This window comes from Aethalodelphis obliquidens, unplaced genomic scaffold, assembly GCF_003676395.1.
Source record: "Aethalodelphis obliquidens isolate GAN/ISIS:26980383/991018 unplaced genomic scaffold, ASM367639v1 scaffold14, whole genome shotgun sequence".
NCBI classification, from domain to species: domain Eukaryota; kingdom Metazoa; phylum Chordata; class Mammalia; order Artiodactyla; family Delphinidae; genus Aethalodelphis; species Aethalodelphis obliquidens.
In genome coordinates this window covers 37,697,483-37,712,176 of record NW_020837958.1, presented here as the reverse complement: position 1 = coordinate 37,712,176, position 14,694 = coordinate 37,697,483, and the positions used below count along the sequence as shown (strand labels likewise).

Below are 14,694 nucleotides of genomic sequence, written 5' to 3'. Positions count from 1 at the left end.
TGCGTATCTCCAATTATACTAGTTAATGCCAACAGTTCTAAAGTGGTTTTACTAATTTAAAATTCAACTCATTATTTGTCAAATTTCCTAAAAATATTTGCTGTTTTCAGTTTACCTTTTGTGTTTGAATTCCTATGGACAAGAATTTTTAATTTCAACATAGTTAACAATATATCTCCTGATTCTTGATCATTTCCCTTATTGTGTCCAAGCTGGTAAATTCCTCCTTTTCTAAGGCATAATGAATATGCTCTGCTTTCCGCCCTCTTGTTTGAAGTATTAACAGTGTTCTGATTTATGTATCTGAGATTTATTCTGAGGATACTAATTTTTGTCTGAATGGTTTACAAGTTGTCCTAATAATCTACACTGAATGCTTCCCTTCCCAATTATGATGTTTCTTCTGTCATACATTACAATCTCATGGGAATGCCTTTTTCTGAGCTATCTACTTTGTTTCTTTGATTTGTTATGGTAATGTCATAGAGAAGGGCTGTTGAGTTGTGTACGAAGCAGTAGAGGGTAAGACTTTGGAACTGGTTTCAAGTGGGGCAATTTGCTGCCCTGGGAAGATCTAGCAATGTCTGAAGACATTTTGTTTGTCACAACTGTGGGAGATTGAGGGTCCTAACGGCATATAGTGGGTAGAGGCCAGGAAGGCTGCTGAACATTCTACTATGCACTTACAGTATCTCCCAAATAAAGAATTATCTGGCAAAAAATGTTAATAGTGGTGAGGTTGAGAAACTGCTATAGGAGATTACAGTGGCCCAAGAAATGAAATCAGACAGGAATGTATGAAAAGGGTGGGAATATCCTATTTCCTAGATAAAATGTAACTTCTCCAAGACCTTCTCATCTCTACCCTTTATGGAAAAGAATTCCTCCTTCCTTTGTGTTCTGGAAGTGCTAGAGCTCAGAGGACCGCCATTATATATTTAGAGGTCTTCCCTTTCCCCTAGCCCGGTGTTCAGCACGGGGTCAGATATCAGAGCATAGCCACACAGATTTCATTAAATCTGAATTCCCAGTGTCTGGGAAAATAAAGTGAAATTAGAAGGCAAGTGGTACCTAGTAGAAAGAGAATGAATTTTGTAGTCTGATAAGCTACTTGTCAACTCTGTAACCTGGGCAGGCTTCTTAATTTCTGAGTCCCTGTATCTGTAAAATGTGGATAAAACCAAACTTTTGGGACTAGAGAAAATTTTCATAAAGAACCTGTCACAGTAGATCCTCAACAAATATGGTAATTATTAATATGTGCTGAGTGAATAACTTATTTTGAACAAATATCTTTTCATTATTATAGGTGGTAAAATTTTACATCAATAAATTTGCAAATTGAAGTAGATCCTCTTAGGCCATGGGTTCCCATTTTAGTTCAGAACATTTTGGAATTTATGAATGCCATCGAAGAAGAGGAGCCACACCAGACAACATCTGTTTTCCTCTTCCCAAAAATGTAAACAAAGGAAGACCACAAAATTAAAAAAAAAAAAAAATTCCTTCAAGAACAGCATAAAACCTTTGGGAAGGAAGCCAAAGTATAATGTACTCTCTGTCAGAGTTGTAGATATCATATAGTAGAAACCCAGTAGGATTCAGAACTTACAGATCTTGGCTCAAAGTTTCACCTAGAAAGGCAGGAGGAAAATGAAGGAAGTATGGGATATGATGAGAGCCAAGGGGGGACAAAATATCAACAATTAAGGCATTGTTAAAATAGTATTATATGTATGGCACCCTGTAAATTAGGTGCATGTGTTATCTTCCAGTCCTTGTGGAGGTAGGTACTGTTATTTTTCCTGCTTACAGATATGAAAATTGAATTTTAAAATGGGTTTTACAACAGGGTGGTCATTGGTCTGAGCTATCTCAGTGGGATTGTGGTAGCAACAGTTAGATTGCAGGGGACTGAGGAGGTATAATACGTAAAGTATAGAAGACTGAGGACGTTTGACTCTGAAGATGAAGGGGATATGAAGTGAAGGAAACACTCGTAAAAGACTAAAGTGGACTTGGGCGTGTTTCAGTGCTAATGGGAAGGACTTAGAGGACAGGGAGAAGTTGAGGCTAGAGAAGTGAAGAGAGATTTCTGATGGATTAAGTCCCTTAATAATTCCTGACTCTAATGAGATTCAGGGGTGAAGGAATGAGCTATAGAAAAGGGGCTAGAGCCACCTTCTTTTGTTACAGGAAAGAAGAAAGAAAAGATAGGCTCCCATGCAGTGATAACTGTATATTACATGTCACATTTTCCCTCACCTACCGTATTTTATATGTTCTGGAGGAATTTCAGTATTCCTTTGAAGTTTCCTCAAATTTTCTCCTTTTTGCTTCTTTAAAAAAAAAATTACTGGGCTTCCCTGGTGGCGCAGTGGTTGAGAGTCCGCCTGCCAATGCAGGGGACACGGGTTCGTGCCCGGTCCGGGAAGATCCCACATGCCGTGGAGCGGCTGGGCCCATGAGCCATGGCCGCTGAGCCTGCGTGTCTGGAGCCTGTGCTCTGCAACGGGAGAGGCCACAACAGTAAGAGGCCCGTGTGCCGCCAAAAAAAAAAAAAAAAAATTACTATGGAACCTGTTTTGGTCAGATCCTAATCTATAATCTAGATTATTTTCTGCAGTCCAGTCAAAACAAACAAAACCCTAAAACAGCCGATAGCTCACAGGTTACTGTAGGAGAAAGTCCTGATTTACTTTGTAATTTTCAGATAATTCACCTTCTGTTTAAGAAGTAAAATCTCCCTCTGTACATCTTTACTTGTCCCATCAATCTTATCCAATCCCATTGGCAAGAGTAGGGGGTGGCATATGAAAGGCTGGAAAGGAGAGGGGGTTGGAGAAAGATCTAGGTTGAGTTCTAGCTGTACCACTTACTAGCTCTGTCTCTTTAGGCAAATCACTGAAGAGGAGACGAGGAACTTGAAGATACGGTTTAAATGATTGCAGTACCCGTGCTAAATAAGAAATTGAGTAAGGCTCTTAAGATGGCTGATAAATAAGAGGAAAACAGAGGGCTCAAAAGACTAGGATTTGATAGCATTTGAAGAACAGTCACCATGGGAGTGAAGGCTTGAAACTGCTCTATTAACTGGAAGGTATTAGTTTAAGAGTTTAATTAATTTAAGGGACTCTGCAGAGTTTGGGTAGCTGCTGATGATAAAGTGTAAGTGAGAGCATCAGGGTGAAATGCTAGAGTGGAATGAGGTCATGGGGGTTGAGGTGGGCGAGAATGCTGTTTGGGAAGGGCTTTAACTTTGAGCTCACCCAGAATAATTGTGGTGTTGGGGAGTGGATGTGAAAGTAGCTTGTGAGCTAAGAATGCAGATCTTCAGGGACTAGTATGGATTTGTGACCAGAGATGACATGACAAGAGGTAAATGGTGATATATGCCAATGGTGACACATGTGCTTCAAGAGTAATGATGGGGGTACAATAACACCATTTTATAGGCTGAGATGTATGTTGGGTGTTGGTGGGGGAGAGAGAGAATGAAGAAATTTGCCAATACGTAGTAGGAGCCTGTTCTGAGCCAGTTGATATAGGAACTCTACCTTATTTAATCCATACCACAGTCCTCTGAGATTGGTTCTGATATCCTTGCTTTGCAGAAGAGTAATGAGAGATGAATTGCCTTTCTTTATTTCTTACAGCTCATAAGTGTGGGACTGGGAGTAACTCTTGGGAAGGTGGAAGAATCATAGATTGGTCTATATTAGAAGAATGTTTTTATGATAGAAAATGTATAACAGTGGACAGGAAGTCAGTACTGAGCCTGATACAGTAGGCTTCAATACAGGTTTGTTGAATTAATATATGTTTTTAGAGGTATTTCATTTTCTAAACTTACTTTTCAATAGGTCCCATTTATTCCACATTCTTTTGATTATTTTTTCCCCACTGAAGCTTGAATATTGATCCCTGGACAAGATGACAGATTTGTCATCTTCCTCCTTCTTTTCTGATTTGGGGCTGCTACTGTATTTGGAGGAGCTAAACAAAGAGGAATTAAATAGATTCAAGTCACTCCTAAAGAATGAGACCACGGGACCTGGATCCTGCAGGATACCCTGGTCTGAAGTGAAGAAGGCCAAGCGGGACGATTTGGCTAACTTGATGAACGAGTACCATCCAGGAGAGCAGGCCTGGGGGGTGGCTCTCAAAATCTTTGGCAAGATGAACCTGAAGGATCTGTGTGAGAGAGCAAACGCAGAGATCAACTGTGAGTGATGCTGGACACACTTCTACAGGTGGAAAGAAGGAAGTGGTTCCTGGAGCCCATTGGTTCTATGAGAGGGACTTGGGGATTAAACCATTCTGTGGGACACAGGCTCCATGGTGCTCAAGTACGTTGGATCGTTTGAGGAACACTAAGCAGGCTGGAGGGTTCTGAGTACTGTAATTCAGCCTGGCTCCTTAATTGGGGGTAATTCATCCATCTTGTACCAATTAGAATGATTAAAGGAATTGAGTGAAAAGAATTGCCCCATCTAGTGCTCCTTTGCCTAAACTACAAATAAAGTCATAGGTTGGCCTAAATTTTGAGGAGACTCAAATATGACCTTAAATCTTTGCTGAAATATGAGGAATGGGCAAAAAATTATTAAGGGACATAAGGCAAAACAGTAGTTTTAGTCATTCCCAGGTGTGAAATTCTGTAGACATCTAAAATTCCTTATTTGTATACAAGGCTTTAGAGCTCCAAAATGTATATCCATTATTTCTTTCTTTTTTTTTTTTTTTGCAGTACGCGGGCCTCTCACTGTTGTGGCCTCTCCCGTTGCTGAGCACAGGCTCCGGATGCGCAGGCTCAGCGGCCATGGCTCACGGGAGCAGCCGCTCCGCGGCATGTGGGATCTTCCCGGACCGGGGCACAAACCCATGTCCCCTGCATCGGCAGGCGGACTCTCAACCACTGCACCACCAGGGAAGCCCCATTATTTCTTTTGAGCCTTACCATATCCTTGTGAGGTCAGTACAGTCGAGGAAACTTAGGCTTAGACTAGACTACTTGCCTCAGAGTTACAGGGTGGGAAGCATGGCAAGAGGTATCATGCTTCAGTGTTGATCACACCACATCACTTCACCCTCAGCTGAGCTGGTGGAGTCTGAGGCTTTGTTGGCTCTAGTTTCTTAAACCCAGATGATCATAGAATTGGACACTGAGGAAAATTCTGGCCCCTGTTCTGACCATCACCAAATTCTCCTTGTTTTTGGTAAATCTCACGATCCTTTTGGAACCTGTTGCAGGGACAGCCCAGACTGAGACCAGAGGACACTGGGGCCAGAAAGGTACAAGGTGATCAGGAAGCAGTGCTGGGTAAGTAGATGGGCTTTTTGTCAGATTTGGGAGGTTTGTGCTTTTGAAGCATCATGGGGGAAAGTTATCTCCCTGGGGACCTTTGTTCAACCCTTGTTAACTTCTTGCAATATCCTACCTGTTCTGTGATTATTGTTCAAAAAGAGTTGACAAAACTGGCTCTCTGGACAAAGTCAGAAACAGAACCATGTTAATTCAGAGCCTCAAAAGAGCAGTATTTGGAAATGGCCAGTCAAAAATTGACAGTCTGATGAACAAAGGTATCTTAATATCTTGTTTTATAGACTGAAGAGTCCCTGAGCTGGCAGGGATTATTTGGCTTTTTGCGTCTCTTCTCTTCCATTAGAAATGATGCTGTAGGGACTTCCCTGGTAGTCCAGTGGTTAAGACTTTGCCTTCCAATACAGCAGGTATGGGTCTGATCGCTGGTCGGGGAACTAAGATCCCACATGCCTTGGGGACAAAAAAACCAAAACATAACACAGAAGCAATATTGTAACAAATTCAGTAAAGACTTTAAAAATGGTCCACATCAAAAGAAAAATCTTTATATAAGCAGCTCATGCAGCTCAATATTAAAAAAACAAACAACCCAATCAAAAAATGGGCAGAATACCTAAATAGACATTTCTCCAAAGAAGACATACAGATGGCCAAGAAGCACGTGAAAAGCTGCTCCGGATCATTAATTATTAGAGCAAATCAAATCAGATCAAATTAATGCAAATCAAAACTACAGTGAGGTATTACCTCATACCAGTTAGAATGGGCATTATCAGAAAATCTACAAACAACAAATGCTGGAGAGGGTGTGGAGAAAAGGGAACCCTCTTGCACTGTTGGTGGGAATGTAAATTGATACAGCCACTATGGAGAACAGTATGGAGGTTCCTTAAAAAGCTAAAAATAGAACTACCATATGACCCAGCAATCCCACTACTGGGCATATACCCAGAGAAAACCATAATTCAAAAAGACACATGCACCCCAGTGTTCATTGCAGCACTATTAACAATAGCCAGGTCATAGAAGCAACCTAAATGCCCATCAACAGACGAATGGATAAAGAAGGTGTGGTACATATATACAATGGAATATTACTCAGCCATAAAAAGGAACGAAATTGGGTCATTTGTAAAGACGTGGATGGATCTAGAGACTATCGTACAGAGTGAAGTAAGTCAGAAAGAGAAAAACAAATATCGTATATTAACACATATATGTGGAATCTAGAAAAATGGCACAGATGAACTGGTTTGCAAGGCAGAAATAGAGACACAGATGTAGAGAACAAACATATGGACACCAAGGGGGCAAAGTGGCAGGGGGTGGTGGTGGTGGTATGATGAATTGGGCTATTGGGATTGACATGTATACACTGATGTGTATAAAATAGATAACTAATAAGAACCTGCTGTGTAAAAAATAAATTAATTAAATTTTTTTAAAAAAGAAATGATGCTGTAATTGAGTTCCAGGATGGTGACAACTAGTCTGCGTAAAATGTTATTTCTAGGACCAGGTTTTCTCAGTCTTAGTTCAATACCATTCCCAGTCCCCCTACTTTGTTTTGAATTCTATATGGCTGAATTCTAGGTTATATAAATTGAATTATAATACAAAGAAAACTGGACCAGCTTAGCTCAGCTGTGCTGCTTTCTAATGGGCTACATTATTTCATTCAAGAAATAATTGAGAACCTATTTTATTCTAAGCACTAATAAATAAAAATGTCTTATTGTATTAAATGATTTTGAAGATAAGTTCCTGCTTGGACCTTAATTTCTGATGCAATATAAGGAAGCTTATTTTTGTGGTATAACTGACCATAAATTTAGGAAACCAAGGTTCTACCTCCATAGAAATTTACTTTGGAAAATTTGGAAGATAGATAAAAGTATAATGAAGATAGTAAAGATCATCCTTATAATCCCAATTTTTTAAAAGTACAGCACTGTATGATATTATACCATAAAAAGAAAGAGTATCTGACTTCTAATAACATACCTTCCCCTGGGGGAGAACTAAGCATAATTTAGTGGGATATGAACTTTGTTAGATGTTTGCACTGAATGCCCTAGTAGAACAAAGAAAAGAATTATATGCTTTAAAAACTAAAGTAATTCCAGCTTGAGATATGTGCTGTGAATGGAAAATATACTGTGTTCTGAGAATGTACAAAAGAGAGAACTATCTATCTTTGGAGTTCAGAGAAGTCTTCCCAGAGATAGTGACATTTAAATTGAGCTCTAAAGAAGGAATCAGACTGAACTAGGAAAAGATGTAACTATATTTTCATTCTACTTGGACACTTGGGAATTTCTTTTCTTTAAAATATTCTTCAGGCTATGCTTCAATGTTCATTTCTTTCTTTCTTTTTCTTTTTTAGTTTGTACCTCTCCCTCACCTATTTCTAAATTCCTCCCATCTCCCACCCCTCTGGCAACCACCTGTTTTTCTCTGTATCTATGACTCTGTTTCTGTTTCATTATGTTTTTTCATTTGTTTTTTAGATTCTACATATAAGTGAACTTGTACAGTATTTGTCTTTCTCTGTCTGACTTACTTCACTTAGCATAACACCCTCTAGGTCCACCCATGTTGTCACAAATGGCAAGATTTCATTCCTTTTTATGGCTAATATTCCATTGTGTATATATACCACAGTTTCTTTATCTGTTCATCTGTTGAAGGGCACTTAGGTTGCTTCCATATCTTGGCTGTTGTAAATAATGCTACAGTAAACATAAGGGTGCATATGTCTTTTTGAATTAGTGTTTTCATTTTCTTTGGCTAAATACCCAGGAGTAGAATTACTGTATCGTATGGTAGTTCTGTTTTCAATTTTTTGAGAAACCTTCTTACTGTTTTCCATACTGGCTGTACCAACTTACATTCCCACCAACAGTGCCTGAGGGTTCCATTTTCTCCATATCCTCGCCAACACCTGTTATTTGTTGTCTTTTTGATAATAGCCATTGTGACAGATGTGGGATGATATCTTATTGTGATTTTGATTTGTATTTTTCTGGTGATTAGTGATGTTGAGAATCTTTTCATGTGCTGTTGCCCATCTGAAGTCATCTTTGAAAAAATGTCTATTCAGGTCCTCTGCCCATTTTTCAATAGGTTTTTTTTTAAAATAAATTTATTTATTTTGCTGCATCAGGTCTTTGTTGCTGCACGTGGGCTTTTCTCTAGTTGTGGCGAGAGGGGCTACTCTTCGTCGCAGTGCACGGGCTTCTCATTCGGTGGCTTCTCTTGTTGCAGAGCATGGGCTCTAGGCGCACGGGCTTCAGTACTTGTGGCACTCGGGCTCAGTAGTTGTGGCTCATGGGCTCTAGAGCACAGGCTCAGTAGTTGCGGCGCACGGGCTTAGTTGCTCCGCGGCATGTGGGATCTTCCCGGACCAGGGCTCGAACCCATGTCCCCTGAATTGGCAGGCGGATTCTTAACCACTGTGCCACCAGGGCTTTTTTTTAATGTTGTGTTGTATGAGCTCTTTGTATAGTTTGGATATTAACACATTAATGGATATAGTATTTGCAAATATCTTCTCCCATTCAGTAGATGGCCTTTTTGTTTTGTTGATAGTTTCACTGTGCAAAAGCTTTTTATTTATTTATTTATTTATTGAAGTATAGTTGATGTACAATATTACATAAGTCACAGGTGTACAATATAAGAATCATAATTTTTAAAAGTCCATTTATTGTTATTATAAAATATTGGCTATATTCCCCGTGTTGTACAATATATCCGTGTAGCTTATTTTGTATGTAATAGTTCGTACCTCTTAATCCCATACCCCTATAGTGTCCCTCCCCCCCAACTGGTAACCATTAGTTTGTTCTCTATATCTGTCAGTCTGCTTCTTTTTTGTTATATTCATTACTTTGTTGCATTTTTTTAGATTCCACATATAAGTGATATTATATCTTTCTCTGTGTGATTTATTTCGCTTAGCATAATACCCTCAAATGCAAAAGCTTTAAAAAAAAAAAGCTTTTTAGTTCGATGTAGTCCTATTTGTTTACTTTTGCTTTCACTTCCTTTGCCTGAGGAGGCATATCCAAAATAATATTGCTAAGACCAGTGTCAAAGAGCATACTGCCTATGTTTTCTTCCAGAAGTTGTATGGTTTTAGGTCTTAACACGTAAGTCTTTTTAAAAAATTTTTTATTGGAGTATAGTTGATTTAAAATGTTGTGTTTCTACTGTACAGCAAAGTGATTCAGTTATACATATACATATATCCACTCTTTTTTAGATTCTTTTCCCATATAGGTTGAGTTCCCTGTGCTCTACAGTAGGTCCTTATTAGTTTTCTATTTTATATACAGTAGTGTGTATATGTCAATCCCAATCTTCCAATTTATCCCTCCCCCACCCTTTCCCCCCTGGTAACCATAAGTTTGTTTTCTACATCTGTGACTCTATTTCTGTTTTATAAATAAGTTCATCTGTACCATTTTTATAGATTCCACGTTTAAGCGATATCATATAATATTTGTTTTTCTGTGTCTGACTTACTTCACTCAGTATGGCAATCTCTAGGTCCATCTATGTTGCTGCAAATGACATTGTTTCATTCTTTTTTATGGCTGAGTAATATTCCATTGTATATATGTACCACACCTTCTTTATCCATTCCTTTGTCGATGGACATTTAGGTTGCTTGCATTGCATTTAAGTCTTTAATCCATTTTGAGTTTATTTTTGTATATGGTGTGACAAAGTAGTCTTTTGTATGTCAGCTGTCTACTTTTCCCAACACAATTTATTGAATAGGCTCTCTTTTCTCAATTATATATTCATATTTCCTTTGTTGTAGATTAATTGACCATATAAGTATGGGTTCATTTCTGGGCTCTCTTTTCTGTTCCATTGTTCTGTGTGTCTGTTTCTGTGTTAGTACCATACTGTTTTGATTACTGTAGTATAGTCTTAAGTCAGGGATTATGATACCTCCAGCTTTGTTTTTCTTTTTCAAGATTGTTTTTGCTATTTGGGGTCATTTGTGTTTCCATACAAATTTTAGATTGTTCTGGTTCAGTGAAAAATGCCCTTGGTATTTTGATTGGGACTGCATTGAATCCGTAGGTTGCCTTGGGTAGTATGGTCACCTCCACTTTCTGGAGAGTTTTTATCCTAAATGGATGTGAATTTTGTCAGAAGCTTTTTCGGCATCTATTGAAGTGATCGTATGATTTTTATTATTTAATTTGTTAATGTAGTGAATCACATTGATTGATTTCCAGATACTGAAATCTCCTTGGGGATAAATTCCACTTGATCATGGTGTATGATCCTTTTAATGTATTGTTGAATTTGGATTGCTAGTGTTTTGTTGAGGATTTTTGTGTCTGTGTTCATCAGTGATATTGGCCTGTAATTCTCTTTTTTTGTGATATCTTTGTCTGGTTTTGGTAAGAGGGTGATTGTGGCCTCATAGAATGAGTTTGGGAGTATTCCTTCCTCTGCAATTTTTTGGAATAGTTTCAGAAGGATAGGTGTTAACTCTTTTCTAAATGTTTGATAGAATTCTCCTATGAAGCTATCTGGTCCTGAACTTCTGTTTGTTGGGAGTTTTTTTGTTTTGTTTTGTTTTTGTGGTACGCGGGCCTCTCACTGTTGTGGCCTCTCCCGTTGCGGAGCACAGGCTCTGGACGCGCAGGCTCAGCGACCATGGCTCACGGGCCCAGCCGCTCCGCGGCATGTGGGATCTTCCCGGACCGGGGCACGAACCCGTGTCCCCTGCATCGGCAGGCGGACTCTCAACCACTGCGCCACCAGGGAAGCCCTGTTGGGAGTTTTTTATCACAGTTTCAATTTCAGTACTTGCGATTGGTCTGTTCATATTTTCTATTTATTCCTGGTTCAGTCTTGGGAGATTGTACCTTTCTAAGAATTTGTCCATTTCTTCCAGATTGTCCATTTTATTGGCATATAGTTGCTCGTGGTAGTCTCTTATTCTTTGTATTTCTGCAGTGTCCATTGTTAACTTCTCCTTTTACATTTCTAATTTTATTGATTTGAGCCCTCTCCCTGTTTTTTTTGATGAGTCTGGCTAAAAGTTTATCAATTTTGTTTATCTTTTCAAAGAACCAGCTTTTAGTTTCATTGATCTTTGCTATTGTTTTCTTCATTTCTATTTCATTTATTTCTGCTCTGATCTTTATGATTTCTTTCCTTCTACTAACTTTGGGTTTTGTTTGTTCTTCTTTCTCTAGTTGCTTTAGGTGTAAGGTTAGGTTGTTTATTTGTGATTTTTCTTATTTCCTGAGTTAAGACTGTATTGCTAGAAACTTCCCTCTTAGAACTGCTTTTGCTGCATCCCATAGGTTTTAGATCATCGTGGTTTCATTTTCGTTTGTCTCTAGGTATTTTTTTATTTCCCCTTTGATTTCTTCATTGACCCATTAGTTGTTTAGTAGCATATTGTTTAGCCTCCATGTGTATGTGTTTTTTAGTTTTTTTCTTGTAGTTGTTTCTGTGTCTGTTTCTGTGTATTAGGTAGGTCAGTTGTGCTTCCTAATCTTGGGGAAGTGGCTTATTTAGGAGCTGACCTGAGGCCCAGTAGCACACTTCCCTCTGGTCAACAGAGTTATATGCTCTAGTGGTGACTCCTATCTGGGCTGCATGGGCCCTTCTGTTGTGGCAGGGCTACAACAGGCCACATGCCGACTGTGGGCACACAGGTAGGCATGGCTGGCCCCTGGCCTGGTTGCTAGGCCCTGCCTAGTGCAGAGGCTGCTGGCTGCTGGTGGAGCTGGTCCTGGAGCAGCTGGCTGCATGTCCTGGAGCAGCTGGCTGCATGGCCTGGGGGGTCCCTGTCCTGGTGCTGTCCCGCTGGTGAGTGGGGCTGGGCCATGGGTGGCCGGCTGCAGGCCCAGGGTTCCCAGAGCTGGTGTTGACCTGCTATTGGGTGGGGTTGGGGCGTGGTGTGACTGGCTGCACGGTCTGGGCTGACCTGTTGGTTGGTGGGGCCGGATCACAAGGTGGCTGGCTTTGGGAGTACAGGGGTGCCAGGACTGGACCAGTCTGTCCTGGCACCCCTGGGTGGAGCCAGGTCCAGAGGTGACTGGCTGTGGCACTCTGAGGGGTTCCAGGGCTAGTAATGACCCACTAATGGGCAGAGCCAGGTTTGGGGTGGTAGATGAGGGAGGTTCTGGGGCCAGTGCTGGCCCACTGGTGGTTGACGCTGGATTCCAGGGATGCTGGCTGAGGGGCCTAAGATATCTTGGAGCTGGTGTGTCCACCCGCTGGTAGGCAGGGTCCAGGGACTGGTGTCTGCCCACTGGTGGGGGTCTGGGGGATGGGTCCTGGGCCAGCTGGGATGCTCAGGGGGGCCTACGGCTTCTATCGGCTTGCTGGTGGGTGAAGCTGTGTCCCTAAGTGGTTGCTGCTTGGTCTGGGGTGCCCCAGGACTGGTGCCAACCAGCTGGTGGGCAGGGCTGGGTCCTGGTGCTAATGAGCTAGGGGAAGGACTCCAAAATGGCTCTTGGCAGCACCAGTGTCCTCGTGGTAGAAGGAACTCCCCAAACAGCTGCCATCAGTGTCTGTGTCCCCTGGGTGAGTCCCAGTTGCCTCCTGCCTCTCTGGGAGGCTTTCCAAGATCAGATACTAGGTCTTACCCGAGCTCCTTTCAAATTACTGCTTTTACTCTGGGTCTCAACATGTGAGATTTTGTATGTGCCCTTTAAGAGCAGAGTCGTGTTTCCTACAGCCCTCTGGCTCTCCCGAAAGTAAGCCCTGCTGCCTTCGAAGCCAAACGTTCTGTGGGCTCATCTTCCCAGTGCAGGACCCCAAGGTGGGAAGCTCGCTGTGGGGCTTAGCCGTCTTGATCCTTGGGGAGAATGTCTGCAACTGTTCATGTCCACTAATGGTTTATCTGTATAAAGTGGATGATTTTGATCTGTAGATTCAGATCTGTGTTCAGTTCCTATCTGGGTATTATTGTTAATTGTTGCCTGTGTTCTCCTTTTATCTGGATGATGGCTCTGTTCTCCACATACATCCTCTTTTTTCTCTGTAGAATAGAAGTACAGGGAAGAAAAAAAGTATTTCTGGAACGAATCTAATTTTTATTTTCCATCATTAATTTCTGCATTGTGGGTTCTGTTTTCTCAGTTTATAATGTGGGTTTTAAACCTACAAGAATATTTTTGTTTTATTTACATTCTTTTCTCATTTAAACCAGCTGTACTTTGATTTCAGCATGTGTCACTTCCTGGTCCTACTCTAAGGGCAATATTCTTAAGATTGAAAATCATAGAATTAATTCTGATCATGTGTATCTTCTGGCTCCCTTCTAACTGATTTAGGTGACGGAGCAGAATACAGAGTTCAAATAAGGGAAACATTTTGCATCATGTTAGATAAGAACCATTTGCTTGGAGAATCTGAAAACTTCTGTCATGAAATTGCTCAGGAAGGCCGAGAACTGTTGGAACGTTTGTTTGATGAGGATGTCAGAACAGGTGAGCAGCCTGTTCTGCTGATCCTTCAGGGGGCTGCGGGAGTTGGGAAGACAACCTTGGTGAGAATGGTGATGTTAGACTGGGCACAGGGCAGCCCCTACCAGCAGGAATTCACCTATGTTTTTTATCTCAATGCAAGAGAAATGAACCAGTTGAGAGAGAGAAGCTTTGCTCAAATGATATCAAAGGACTGGCCCTGCACAGAAGGCCCCATTGAAAGGATTCTGTCCCAGCCGAGTAGTCTCCTTTTTATTACTGATAGTTTTGATGAACTGAACTTTGCCTTTGAGGAACCTGAGTGTGTGCTGTGTACAGACTGGACCCAGGTACACCCCATGTCCTTCCTCATGAGTAGTTTGCTGAGAAAAGTGAAGCTCCCTGAGTCGTCCTTATTGGTGACGACAAAACTCACAGCTTGTAAAAAAACATAGGTAAAAAACATAGGTAAATTTCTGCTGGTACGGGTTGCCCTACCTCAGGGTTGCCACACCTCAGATCATCAAACATTAGATTCTCATAAGGACCTTGAAATCTAGATGCCTCGCACGTGCAGTTCACAGTAGGGTTTGCGCTCCCATGAGAATCTAATGCCGCAGCTGATCTGACAGGAGGCGGAGCTCAGGTGGTAATGCGAGCAATGGGGAGCGGCTGTAAATACAGCTGAAGTTTTGCTCGCTTGCCCACCTGCGCTCACCTCCTGCTCTGCATCCCGGTTCCTAACAGGCCACGGACCAGTACCAGTCCATGGCCCAGGGGTTGGGGACCCCTGGTTTAAATGTTTAAGCCCTAACTTTTTAAACATAAATAACATGGGATATAAGACAATACATTGATTTTGCTATTTTAATTTGAATAGTATGAAGAAAAAATGGTAACAGATTGTTGTAA

The 14,694-nt window shown here is 41.0% G+C and overlaps 1 protein-coding gene across 1 annotated transcript in view; it reads left to right on the top strand.

Annotated features, from left to right (window-relative positions):
• Positions 1-2,541: 2,541 nt before the first annotated feature.
• LOC113625048 (NACHT, LRR and PYD domains-containing protein 14-like) overlaps positions 2,542-14,694 on the top strand; it is a 47,565-nt gene continuing 35,412 nt past the window's right edge. The window contains 4 exon segments of the mRNA XM_027115500.1: positions 2,542-4,225; positions 5,254-5,266; positions 5,268-5,323; positions 13,651-13,806. Of these exon segments, the coding sequence (XP_026971301.1) occupies positions 3,934-4,225; positions 5,254-5,266; positions 5,268-5,323; positions 13,651-13,806 (517 nt within the window). The 5' untranslated portion in view covers positions 2,542-3,933.